General features: G+C 39.1%; 1 protein-coding gene across 1 annotated transcript; it reads right to left on the reverse strand.

Annotated features, from left to right (window-relative positions):
- Positions 1 to 2147: 2147 nt before the first annotated feature.
- Positions 2148 to 13485, reverse strand: LOC121390301 (sulfotransferase 1C2-like). The gene is made up of 5 exons (XM_041522089.1): positions 13184 to 13485; positions 8692 to 9000; positions 7164 to 7264; positions 5777 to 5957; positions 2148 to 3654 (listed from the first exon to the last, which is right to left on the reverse strand). Exons 1-5 carry the CDS (start codon positions 13365 to 13367, stop codon positions 3542 to 3544), a joined length of 888 nt encoding a protein of 295 aa, XP_041378023.1. The 5' UTR covers positions 13368 to 13485; the 3' UTR covers positions 2148 to 3541.
- Positions 13486 to 13741: the final 256 nt, after the last annotated feature.

Genomic DNA, 13741 nt, shown 5'->3' on the forward strand with positions numbered 1-13741 from the left:
TACTTGCCCTCATATTTACTTTATGTACAGGTGAAAACACCCCCCCAAACCCCTTAATGTTTTGGATAAACCCTGGCCGCAGCTATTACCTATAACAGAACCCCCTGGGGACATACTGACTGCCCTCACTAGAGAGTATGTGGCAAGTCAGCGAGCCAAGGTTCCCAATCTGTTAACTGCCCCCCCTAATTAACCTGCCCCCTCGCAAACGTAGGTGGGCTAAACTCGCCTTCGGCCCCAAAGGTCGAGCGTATCTAATTAACCTGCCCCCTCGGCAATCGTAGGTGGGCTGAAAAAACTCCCCTTCGGCCCCGAAGGTGGAGCGGATCCCTCAGGCAGTCTCGAGTGAATCCTTTATATTGACCTGTCCCCCTACTGTCCCAGTAGGTAGGACCTAACCCTGGGCCAGATGAACCTTAGCTCTGTAGCTGTCCCCCGAGGGTCCCGCCACAGGAGTGAGTCTATATCCACTCCACCCATACCCGCAATAGCTCAGTTATGGAAAAACCTTTCCCCCTCCCAAGAGCAACGCTTTCACGGCACCCCGCATTCCATCCAGGTACACCCCATTTCCTTTGCTCGACAGATGCACTCCATCATTCCTGAACAACTCCAACTCTTTTACGGTCACAGCGGGGTGCCCAATCACTGCCCCCCCCCCCCCCTCTGCAAGGACCAGTGCTTTTACTGCACCGTTTACCCTTTTCCGAGCTTTGTCCACCTGCTTTGGATGTTCCGCTCCATGCCAGTAGAGGCGCGGCAACATATTCGACCAAATGATCCTTACAGAGGGAAGTAGTGACCTCAGTCGCAAAACTGAACAAGTAATCTCCTGGATAAGGACCCTGTTTTTTTTTTTACCGTAACCATATCATTGGACCCCAGTTGCAAGATCATGGAATTAGGTGGGTTTGATGTTGCAACTTGCCCAAGATAAACTGATCCAACTGCGACCACCGCATTCCCCTATTCCCATACCATTTTACGCATATACCCGCCTGTTGTAACCCTAGGTTACCTCCACCTGGTCTGGTTTGCGCCTGGATTCCCGCCCCAATGTACAATTGACGATCCTATAATCCACACTTCATGCCTACCTACAATCAATAAATTTACATTGATAAATTACTTATGTGGGGAAAACCGAATATACCTTTTGTAAGCCCCTGAACGCCAACGGCCCCACAGCTTGATGGTTTTCCTCGGGTACACCCCTTGCCGCCGCCTCCGTTGCCGCTCCTATTCTAAAACTATGTGATTTGTAACATTGGCCTTTGCTATTTATAAACTGTAATGTCCGTTTGAGAATGGAGTTAAACTGGTATCTGGTTACAGATACCCCATTGTAATGGGTCAGCAGCTGGGGAGAACCGGTCTTATTTCTTGACTGCAAATATTTGTATACCCCAAGAACTGGACAGATGTTCTCATTTTTGAATCTTTCCAGATACAGTAAATAGCCGTTACCCCTTTGGTCATTCTTAGATTTTCTTATGAGAAGCTTTACCCGATATGGCAGATGTTCCCCCAGTCTGAAAATTAAACTAACATCATGTACCCCAACAGCCCTGTTTGAATTGTCACCTCGTGTAGCAGATGTTATTTCCCCCACACGTAGGAATGCGAAAAAGGCCAACTTAAAAGCTGTTGCAAAGAGCTCAGTCTCGAACTGAGACGAACAAATATGTGATAATGCTGCCACGATCTTCTCTAAGACTGGCAAAGTGATGGGGCTTCGTACATCCAGTCTAGTATTCCCCCTACTAAATCCCTCCAGGAGCTTTGAAATTACAAAGTGCTTTGTCGGGTCCCCACACCCATTTAATCTATGCCAGTTACTTAATCCGCTAATGTAGGTTCGAACGGTAGATGGTGATAATTGTTCCAGAGACAGATAAGCAATAAAGTGGATTAAGTGTTCTAAAGGTACTGGCCATAATGGAGACAAATTAAATTGCAGTCGAAACTTTTCTAGCCGCTTCTCTGCAGTTTTGTAGGTGTTCCATGTCTGACTTGCCATAGAATTTTTTAAAAGCCTATTTGCCTCTGCTGTCAAAGTTGCCAAACCTGTGGAGGTATCTTGGCGGGAATCCAGTCGGCTTCTGTTTGTCAGCTTCCGGAACTTGTCCCACTGACAACGAGAAATAGCATCTGCTATTACATTCTTTTTTTTCCCGCAATGTGTACGGCTTTTAACAAAATGTTCTTTTGCAAAGTTATCAGGACCAATTTCCTTAATAATGTCATTACCATGGCACATTTAGACGTTTTCTTATTGATCACAACTACTACTGCCTCATTGTCAATGTGAAATAGCAACTTTTTGTTCTGCAGCCTGTTGCCCCAAATTGTTACTGCTACAACCACTGGGAAGAGTTCCAAAAATGTTATGTTTCGAAGCAGCCCCATTTTCCACCATTCCGTAGGCCAAGATCCATATGCCCAATGACCCCGGAAGTAAACACCAAATCCCTTTTCTCTCCCTCCCGCACTATCAGTGAAAAATTCCAGCGAGTCACTACTTGTCCAGAACAAATCAGGCATGACAGTGACCCCATTGTAGTATTTCAAGAAGCCTAACCATAGGTCCAAGTCAGCCTTGATACCTTGAGTAACCCGGATATTGTGGTGTGGTTTTGTAACCCCTCTTGTTGCATCAATCATGCGCCTAATAAAAGCCCGACCTGGTTTTACCACTTGGCATGCAAAGTTCAATGACCCAATTAATGACTGTAATGTTTTTAATGTGATTTTCTTTTTCTGTAAAATTAAAGATGATGTAATTGCCCTGCCTCTACCTTAATAATTTTTTATTATACATGTATATGCTTTTATTTAGCTATTTGTATAATAATAATAACAACAATTATTATTATTATTAAAAAATAACAAAAAGACACAATGATTTTGAAGGCGTGGCGGTGAGGGGGAGGGAGGCGCCAACTACTCAAATACGTCTCTGATTAAATTACGTTATCCCAGAATTATACTCAAATCACTTAGTTATTTATGTATGATATAATCAGCCACGGAGTAAAATAAAACAAGAACAAACCTATAGTCCCTTTGCGTCAAAAGGGAACCGACGAATTGGCATATAAGTCTACAATGAATAATGTTAAAACTTATATTAAAACATATTGTTGAGTTTTAAACCGTATTCCAGGTATAAATGGAAAACGTGAACAGAGCACAATCTTCAACAAAGCATTGACCCTGGCCCACCTGGCATACTCATACCCAGAAGAGGAGTGCGTACAGGCATATACTGACGGGTCATCCATCGGAGTAATAAGAAATCGGAGTAACAAGAACACCATAAGAAAACTACCCAGTTCACCCTGATATCGTGTAGAATCGTTTTAAGTCGGAAAACAACATCGACAGTCATGATTAGAGTGGACAAGAAGAAGAAGAAGAAGAAAAAGCCCATACCAACTTATATACCTTTTTTTTAGACTAAAATTTTTACCTTGATAAATTATAAAATATATGCCAATTTATCGGTTCCCTTTTGACGCAAAAGGACTGTAGAAGTATTTCATAACTCGTAAATAAACGAAATGTCGTGGTGCTGAAGACGCTGTTGTATAACACGGTCCATAGCCTCGTTCTGAGCCACGGTGAAGTAGTTCTTCCAATCTCCCACTTCACCTGCGGAGTAAAACCACATATCTAAAAACCGTCATAAAAATAAAGAATCAACAACAAAAGTCTATATAAGGCAAACAAAACAAAAAAAGAAGAAAAAAAGAAGAAAAAAAAGTCGGTCTCTGGTCAAACCAAAGTTCCAGAAAGTATTGCACAGAAAAAGTGGGTATATTTAGTTGTTTTGTTTACGTCATACTCATCTGTCTTAATCCGGGGCGGGACGTAGCCCAGTGGTAAAGTGCTCGCTTGATGCGCGGTCGGTCTAGGATCGATCCCCAGAAGTGGGCCCATTGGGCTATTTCTCATTCCAGCCAGTGCACCACGACTGGCATATCAAAGGCCGTGGTATGTACTACCCTGTCTGTGGGATGGTGCATATAAAAGATCCCTTGCTGCTAATCGAAATGAGTAGCCCATGAAGTGGCGACATCGAGTTTCCTCTCTCAATATCTGTGTGGTCCTTAACCATATGTCTGACGCCATATAACCGTAAATAAAATGTGTTGAGTGCATCGTTAAATAAAACATTTCTTTCTTTCTGTCTTGGTCCATCCTCAATTGCCATTGTTCCCCCTCCTTTGCCTTCGTTCCCTAAATATTTTCCTTTAGTTTCTATATAGCCAAGGCAATTTTTATGACTTCGACTTTAGCCGCGAAAGTTTTTAAAACAAGCTATGCTACTCATTCATAGCAACAGGACCTGTTTTAGAGAAAAATTAAAGACAGCTAATGGTCCAAGCCAGCATCTATTTTAGTAGTTTTAAGAGAAAGAAATGCAGTTTTTATTTGCTACCTGGGACCAGTAGGCCTTTTTCGTAAATGATGAACAAAGCTTTAATTATCGCGCGGGAATTAAAAAACAAAAACAAAAACAGTTGATGCGCGAGGGTCAAAATCGACGTGCGCACTGACCAGAGATCAGAAATTTATTTTGTTTGGCCTAATATGTTACTTGAATTTAAAATAAGGTTTTGCTAAATGTTAATGCCCTAAATTTCGTAAGTAACATACAGTGTCTGTAAAACAGAAAGGCAAGACCCCTGGATTCGCCTAAGAAACAACCACCTCCAGCGACTTATGATGTTAAAAACACATGGGTCATGAACCCTACACCTTGGGTCCCTCCCTTAGATCCGCCACTGGGTCAGGCACCCTACAACCTCTGGCCCCCTTGTTAGATCCGCCACTGGGTCAGGCAACCCTACACCTTTGGGGATCCAACTCCCACTGAGATCACACCCACGTCGGTGTAACGAATTCGTCAGGTCCTAGCTACCATGGTATACCAATCATAATTTTGTGAAACATTTTATGTGATATTTTAGGAATGTGTTTTTTTTCAGTATAAACTACTAGTATTAACTTTCCATATCAAACTGATTAATAGTTATCCACACACAGGAAAAATATGACAAAATGGCTTTTAGTTTAGAAATGTATTTGGTTTTGTCTAGGTGGAAAAAAAACCTTATTACTCAACCCAAAGTGCTTTTGTTTTAACTTAGCCTTCGCCTAGTTATTCCATGCCCACAACGGACCTGTGCAGCGCGATAATACTCTTCTCTAATAATTATTATAATATATACTCTTCAAAAAAGTAGGGAAACCTGAAATATTAATGTTAACATCAACTATTAGACCGAACTTACGTTTTGATTACAGACATCTTAGTAAACAACGTTCAGGTCTGTTTATCAACACACCGAAACACATTCCATAGTTTGCACGTGCATCACGCAGTGGTGTGTCATTCTCGATTTTGACAATCCAGGAAGGTCCATTAATCACTGTGGAACATTATTTCTGTCAATCTTTTTCATTCTGTTGATCATACAGTTGTTATTATTTAGTTTTTAGTCATTTTTATTGTTTGAATTTGCGATTTACTGATAAAAAACCGTCAACTTTCAAATTTCACTTTTGACTCCAATCGTCCTTCAAGATCTTTGGTGGTCATAAAACCTACTGTAATACTGATCTACCGGTTGTAATGTTTGCCCAGTTAATTCACTATTATCATATAACCATTACCCACAGCTAATATACCTTAAACTTTTGGCAATTGTAAATTCTTATTAGAGTTCCCCTACTTTTTTGAAGAGTATATATGTATAAGAGTATATACCTTTTCTCCAAAGGCGGTCTACAAACAAACGGTATTCTCCTGGATGTTTGATTTTTTTCAAGTCCTTAATATTTTGGAAACAACACGTCTTTACGATATCTTCAATGAAGACAGTATCCTCAAGTAGTGACGGATCCACACCAAGGAATTTACCCAATCTACGAATTTCACGTGCCGGATCCTAACAACAAAAGCAAAAAGAAGATGAAAAACAATCAAACAACAACAACAATAATAACGATAAAAAACAAAAACCACACGCACAAATACAAACACATAAACATACATACATACATGCACGCACCCACACGCACGCACGTTAAAGTGTTTATGTTTGAAATAAAAACCACACGCACAATTACACACACATACACACACAGACACGCACACACACGCACACACGTTAAAGTGTGTATATTTGAACTTATTGTTCATAACAAATATAGCTAATTCCACTACGGGTCACAGTCTCCCACTATGGTATCGTGGTCGTTTTTAACACTAATTTGCTTAATTCCGAAACGGTGAAGTGTCTAAATGTGAGGTATGTTAGTTGTTTCAAACTGAACTGGGTCCGCCGAGAGCCCTACCGGCTGAGCTAGATCCCGCCTTTAGCAAACAGTATTTCATTTCACTTTCGTTTATTTTTCGTGATTAAATCCAATTAAAGTTCAAGCACGCTGTCCTGGGCATACACACCTCAGCCTATCTCAGTGGATTAGTTATAGTAGTTAGTGAGAGAGAAATTAATGTAGTGGCCTTACTACTTCCCATCGATTCGTTTTAAGCTCATTCAGGGTGGACTGTATCGGGATTCGAACCCAGTATCTACTAGCTTTAAGTCTGGACGATTAACCACTACACCTTGGAGGCCGGTGGTAGGTAAATGCGTAATTAACGGTTAAAAAGATGTAAAAATCGAATATATTTTGCATGACCTAATAATTACTTATTGTTTTTAAAGGGACATTCCTGAGTTTGATGCAATTTTTAAGATGTTATCGACTAAGAGAGATTTTTAATGATTGTAATTACATATCAACTATATTTTGCTGTATAAAATATTAGTGGCTTTATATTAAACGTGTTTCTGATCGTTCTAATATTTGTACTAGGTTAAATTTTATTTTATTTACTAAAATATTGTTTTTTCTTACGTATGAAATTATTTGAAGACATAATCCAGTTTGGGCTTCTTACAAATATTAAGACGACCAGAAACATATTGAATATACAGACACTGATATTCTAAACAAGAAAATATATTTACTTTGTAAGTTTTATCGTAGAAATATTTTATTAGTCGGAAACATCCTACAATGCAGCAAACTCAGGAATGTCCCTTTAATATGTAAGAAATCCACATATACGTACATATATTACTTACTTTGTGTAAATGTTCGTAGAACACGACGTGAACGAAGCCTGGATGCTCCTGCTCGAATGCACTCCAAATGTCAATATAGTCGAAGTACGAATTGTACGTTACTAAATAAAAGAATAAGAAAATACAGTTGAATCCCATTGGCTCGAACTACATTGATGCTCGAGAAAGTGTTCGACCCATTGGGTAGTTCGACCCAACCAGTCGGTCAACATCGTGTAAGTTTAACTCGGGACTTCGTTTTTGGTTCGAGCGTTGCGGTGTATTCGACCCTTGTGAGTTCGACACATCGAGATTCTACATACAAACGTTATAATACAGATACATATTCCAAAAAAGGTTTGTTTTGTTTAAGAGCAAATTGATTTATTAATAATCGGCTGTTGGATGTCAAACATTTGGTAATTTTTACATATAGTCTTAGAGAGGAAACCCGCTACATTTTTCCATTAGTAGCAAGGGATCTTGGTTTGTTGGTGTTTTCGTACGAGTCGACTAATTACAGTATGATTCCGACCCAGCTGACGCCCACTTTCCCTGCATAACAATTCCGCATTATTCATTCCAGTAATCTGACACCTAGTGGCAATGGCCAGTTTTTGGAATCCCATTAGACGCTTATTAAGCACAAAAGGAAAATTATTTTCCGAAAACAAGCATAAAACTTAATTGAACAAAAACTTGGTTTTCCCACGTGTAAAAGGTAGTTTTTTTTGCATGTGCTATTTGTGCGGGTTCTTGACTGGCAAGGACAACTAAACGACAGTATGGAGCGTGGAAAGGGACATGATTTTTACAGTATTAATATTGCCTGGCTACCACCCATAATAATAATTTGGTGACAATATAAATTGGGTTGTGCTTAATTAATTTCCAGGTGTATATTTGATTGATTTCCGACGTGGCCGTTTAGTTTACTGTGAAGAGCATAAACCAGTGTAGCGAACGTTTTTCTGCTCAGTCTGGCTGAACTCAGCCATGTTCATATGTTATGGCTCACATGATTACTTAATACAAAACATGTCAGTACAAAAAGAGAAGTTTATTTTGTTTAACAACACCACTAGAGCACATTGATTGTTTAATCATCGGTCATTGGATGCAAAACACTTGGCTATTGGATGTCAAACAAGAGAGGAAACCCGCTACATTTTTTAATTAGTAAAAGGGATCTTTTATATGCACAATCCCACAGACAGGATAGCACATACCACGGCCTTTGATATACCAGTCGTGGTTAGATCGAAAAATAGCCCAATGGGCTCACCGACGGGGATCGATCCTAGAAAGACTGCACATCAAGCGAACGTTTTACCATTGGGCTACGTCCCGCCCATGTCAGTACAATGAAAATTGGTATTGAACAAGACCCCCCCCCCCCCCTCCCAACCCAAACAAAAAAACAACAAACAACAACAACAACAACAAAAGCAACACAAATTAATTAAGAACCACCCACCCGTCTCCCAAGATAAACCCAACAAACAACATACAAAAAGAAAAAACAAAGAAAAAGTAAATATATTCTTACATCTTCCTTCTATAAAGAGTTGAAAGAAATCACTCCAGTTTCCTTTGTATGGAAAGAGGTCATTGGTGGAATTTTCACCAATGAAGAAATAATAGGACACAGCGACATCTTTTGGATTTCTGCACACTCGGATAAGTCTGGATTTCTTCTTGAGAATGTCGTCTGGTAATTCATGTGGGTATAAGTGAGAGCCGACAGTAACGGGCGATTCAAAACCACCTTCTCTCGGGAACTCGAAGATGCGTAAAGGATTTTTGGCTACATCCTTGGACTCGAGCATTTGGCAGATGTCATAAACCCAATGAGTACCTGACGAAAAAAGCCATAAAGCTAAACGAATTAACAGCAGTGCCGCACCTATGTTCACCAGCTAAATGGTTCCACAATATATACATTCCAGAAAAGAACTTTATTCAACTATCCACATATTTGACATAGTCAGTGCATAACATCCCATTTGTTAAATTGATATTTCATTACACAATTAAATTATAACTTTGTAACCATTAATAATAATAATACTAATGATAATGATAATGATGATGATGATGATGATGATGATGATGATGATGATGATGATGAAGATGATGATGATGATAAAAACTTCATTTTAAAGAGACATTCCTGAGTTTGCTGCATTGTAAGATGTTACCGACTAATAAAATATTTCTACGATTAAACTTACATATTAAATATATTTTCTTGTTTAGAATATCAATGTCTGTATATTCAATGTGTTTCCGGTCGTCTTAATATTTGTAAGAAGCCCAAAACTGGATTTTGTCTTCAAATAATTTCGTACGTTCGAAAAAATATTTTTTAGGAAATAAAGTGGAAATTAACCTAGTATAAATATATAGAACGATCAGAAACACGTTTAATATATATATATCCACTAATATTCTAAACAAGAAAATATATTTAATATGTAAGTTTAATCGTAGAAATATTTTATTAGTCGATAACATCGTAAAACATTGCAGCAAACTCAGGAATGTCCCTTTAAGTAATGCTAGCTCTTAAAAATATATGCAAAATGTTAGTTGTTTTTAAATAATGAAATATGAAAATCTTTAAAAAAGTCGGATGGCCCGCTGTGGCTCTGAGTCTCTCTCTCTCTCTCTCTCTCTCTCTCTCTCTCTCTCTCTCTCTCTCTCTCTCTCTATCTATCTCTCTCTCTCTCTCTATCTATCTCTCTCTCTATCTATCTCTGTTTGAATTTGCAATTTACTGATAAAAAACGTCAACTTTCAAATTTTACTTCTGACCCCAATCGTCCTTCAAGATCTTTGATGGTCATAAAACCTACTGTAATACTGAACTACCGGTTGTAATGTTTGCCCAAATAATTCACTATTATCATATAACCATTCCCCACAGCTAATATACTTACAATTACAATTTTGGCAATTAGAGTTCCCCAACCTTTTTGAAGAGTATATACACACACACACACACACACACACACACACACACACACACACACACACACATATATATATATATATATATATATATGTATACATACATACATACATACATACATACATACATACATACATACATACATACATACATACATATTGGTGTTTTATATCTAGTCACTGTGGATATTGCAGATATTTTCTTGTTCAGTCTTGTGCTGTATTGGAAAAATGTTATTGCAATTCAAATTTAAGTAATAGGTACACAACTAATTTTTAATAATATACAACTTGAGAAAGGAGATGGAAGCAAATATTATACTTATTAATAAACTGATGCACACGCATAAACACACACGCATGTAAAAAGGTAAGTCCTATAACTTGAACAGAAGCAAAATCTACAAATGTGCCACCACCACCACCAAATTACATTGATCCACAATAGAGTAGATTTCAAAAAGAAAAACATATATACATGTATGTGTGTGTATATACGCACATACATACATACATACATACATACATACATACATACATATATATATATATATAATAATATATTTGTTATCACTATTGGACATAAAGTGCTCAACACAATGTTAGTGGAGCAGGTACACTAAATTTTTAGTATTCACTAATAACTCATTACTCGGAGTTTCAGGCTCCTCGCCTTCATCAGATGAGTGTTTATAATTGTGACAGTTAAGGTGACGTCACGCTGTGTGTACGCGGCGGTGCGCTCCTGACGTCATGGCACGTCAGTCGTGAGACTCTCGGCTTGTTGCTGTGGCGGCATTTTGATATGAGTTCTGTCCTTTTGTTGAGTAGCTTGTCTCCTTTTTCAAATAGTATTGAGAGCTTCTCCTCGATGTATACATATACACAGTTGAATCCCGTTGGCTCGAACCCCGTTGATGCCTCAATAGCTCAGAGCGCGTCATGATTAGTCTTGCAGTTTGCGGGCGATTCGGTGCCATAGGTTCGAGTCCCAGCAACGGCATGGGACAATTTGTGAGGCCAGAAAGGATTTAATTATCCCCTGCGCCAGTGCGTTAATATATATGTATGTAACAGTCAACCTCGACATACATACAATATATAGATATTCATACATCAATACATACTAGCCAGTGCCAGGTCTGCAACTGTTTTATGCACGTAAGCGGGATCGACCGCGTAGATTGTAGACCCCATGCATATGGTTGAGTTAAAGAACTTCCTTTTTATGGAAGCTTCGATAGCTCAGAGCGTATCGTGGTTAGTCTTGCAATTTGCGGGCGATTCGGTGCCACAGGTTCGAGTCCCAGCAACGGCATGGGACAATTTGTGAGGCCAGAAAGGATTTAATTATCCCCTGCGCCAGTGCGTTAATATCTATGTATGTAACAGTCAACCTCGACATACATACCATATATAGATATTCATATATCAATACATACTAGCCAGTGTCAGGTCTGCCCACTGTATCATGCACGTAAGCGGGATCGACCGCGTAGATTGTAGACCCCATGCATATGGTTGAGTTAAAGAACTTCCTTTTTATGGAAGCTTCGATAGCTCAGAGAGTATCGTGGTTAGTCTTGAGAGAGAGAGAGAGAGAGAGAGAGAGAGAGAGAGAGAGAGAGAGAGAGAGAGAGAGAGAGAGAGAGAGAGAGAGAGAGAGAGAGAGAGAGAGAGAGAGAGAGAGAGAGAGAGAGAGACTTACACTTGTAAAGGCACACGTGTTTATACACATTTACCCTGTGCACCCAAGTAAATACTAAACACATTAGTCAATTATTTTAGTTTCCGAGATTTAAGTATACCTTTTAATGTTTAATACATTATACATTTGGGCTATTACACTGGTCCGTAGGACCGATATCTGTAGTGGGAGAGGGGGCCAAATCTAGTAGTATAGGGACAGTCGGGTGGGAGGGGGGTGGGGAGGAGAGCCATATTTTTATATGTTCATACTGCAGGCCTGCTACAGACACATTTGCAAAAAAAAAGAAAAAAGAAGAAGAAAGTTTAAAGAAGAACTTATAATATTATAATTATATATGTGTGCAGTTTAACAGTATAAACTTTTATTTAAAAAGAAATGTAGTAGCCGAAGTATGGAAAAATAAATACAAGCAACTAGATTAACTGGAAAATGACTACACAAATTTGATGATAAAAGGAATGTAATCTTTATTCACGAACTGGATACATCAGTTTCGTTTTTTTGTGTGTTTTTTTTCGTGGAAGTCGATGAAATTGTGTCTTTTATTTAGAATATAATGTGGAGTTTTTAACATTGCACATGCTTCAACCATTTTGGTTGCTATTAAGCAACCATTTTGGTTGCTATTAAGCAACAAAATTAAACTCATCGTAGTCACGTTCAATGTGGGAAGTAATGGTTTGTCTCCCAGAAGCGGCGTCTGGTCTATTCTTTTCAAAATTTATAAAACGATATATTTTTTAACATCATGTTATGATTTATGAAGCCAACTGCACAACATCTTTTAGGTATCTTAGCCGTTAACTGCTGTAAATGATCGACGAAAGTTGTCTCAATTCACTATCAAACCATAGGTAACTAAGGAAAAGCTTCACTGCGTCACGTGATAAACAATGGCGGCCAGGGGCCGAAGTACTCGGATATTTAGTTCCGAGAATAGCTCAATGGGCCCACTAACGGGAATCAACCTGTCCTGGAGGGACAGGCGTGCGCTGCAACAGCTCGCTCTGAATATGTGCACGTAAAGTCCTATGACCTGACTGACCTAACGGGAATCAATCCCAGATTGATCACGCATCAGGCAAGCGCTGTACCACTGAGCTACGTCTCGCCCCCTAATGGATGGAGTGTATTATTTATTTTAATTTACCAAATATCGAAGATCAGACAAAAGACATTAGAATCTGTTACACTACATGTACTTTATTAGACAAGAGTTGTAGTTTAGTTTTTTGATGTTAGCGTTTAATATTTTATGTACTTTATTTTTGCTGGTCAACTAGACTATGTTTTTATTATACATATATGAACATGGAAATAAAGTTATTGTATTGTATTGTATTGTAATGTATCTTACCGCACTTGGGATAGGAGCAGATAAACACGTCATCGCTGGAAGTGGGGAGAGATCGGATACTCTGGATATGTGTTACGAACTCTTCCTCGTTGAAGTCCTGCCGCGAGGGTTTGAAGAAGCGGGAACCCACTCGTCTGACACGAAACACGTTCCCACTGTCATCGACCAAGTCATACAAAGCCATGACTGTTGAACAAATGTCAGCGCCCGTCTAATGGCCTCAGATTACAGTTATCTTCTCAATCCGGAAATTTGACCGCGCAAGTAGTCTGCTGTTTGACTGTGATTATTGACAGAAGTGACGGGGATAGCATGTAGTTTGTAAATATATGTAACTTGTTGACATTGAAGACTTGTTTGTGGTAATTCCGGCCCATGCAAAAGTAGTGCTTTTTGTGTAAAATGGGTGTACTCCGGCCTGGTTTAGAGGGTGTGTCTGTTTAAACCAATATGCTGGGAGAAAGAGCTGGACAACAGGGGTTGTCCTTTTCAGGGTATGTGTCCCCCATGCAGGCAAAGGCACATACAAAACTTCACGGGCCTGCTGATATTAATAAA

Source organism: Gigantopelta aegis, chromosome 3 (assembly GCF_016097555.1).
Source record: "Gigantopelta aegis isolate Gae_Host chromosome 3, Gae_host_genome, whole genome shotgun sequence".
NCBI lineage: Eukaryota > Metazoa > Mollusca > Gastropoda > Neomphalida > Peltospiridae > Gigantopelta > Gigantopelta aegis.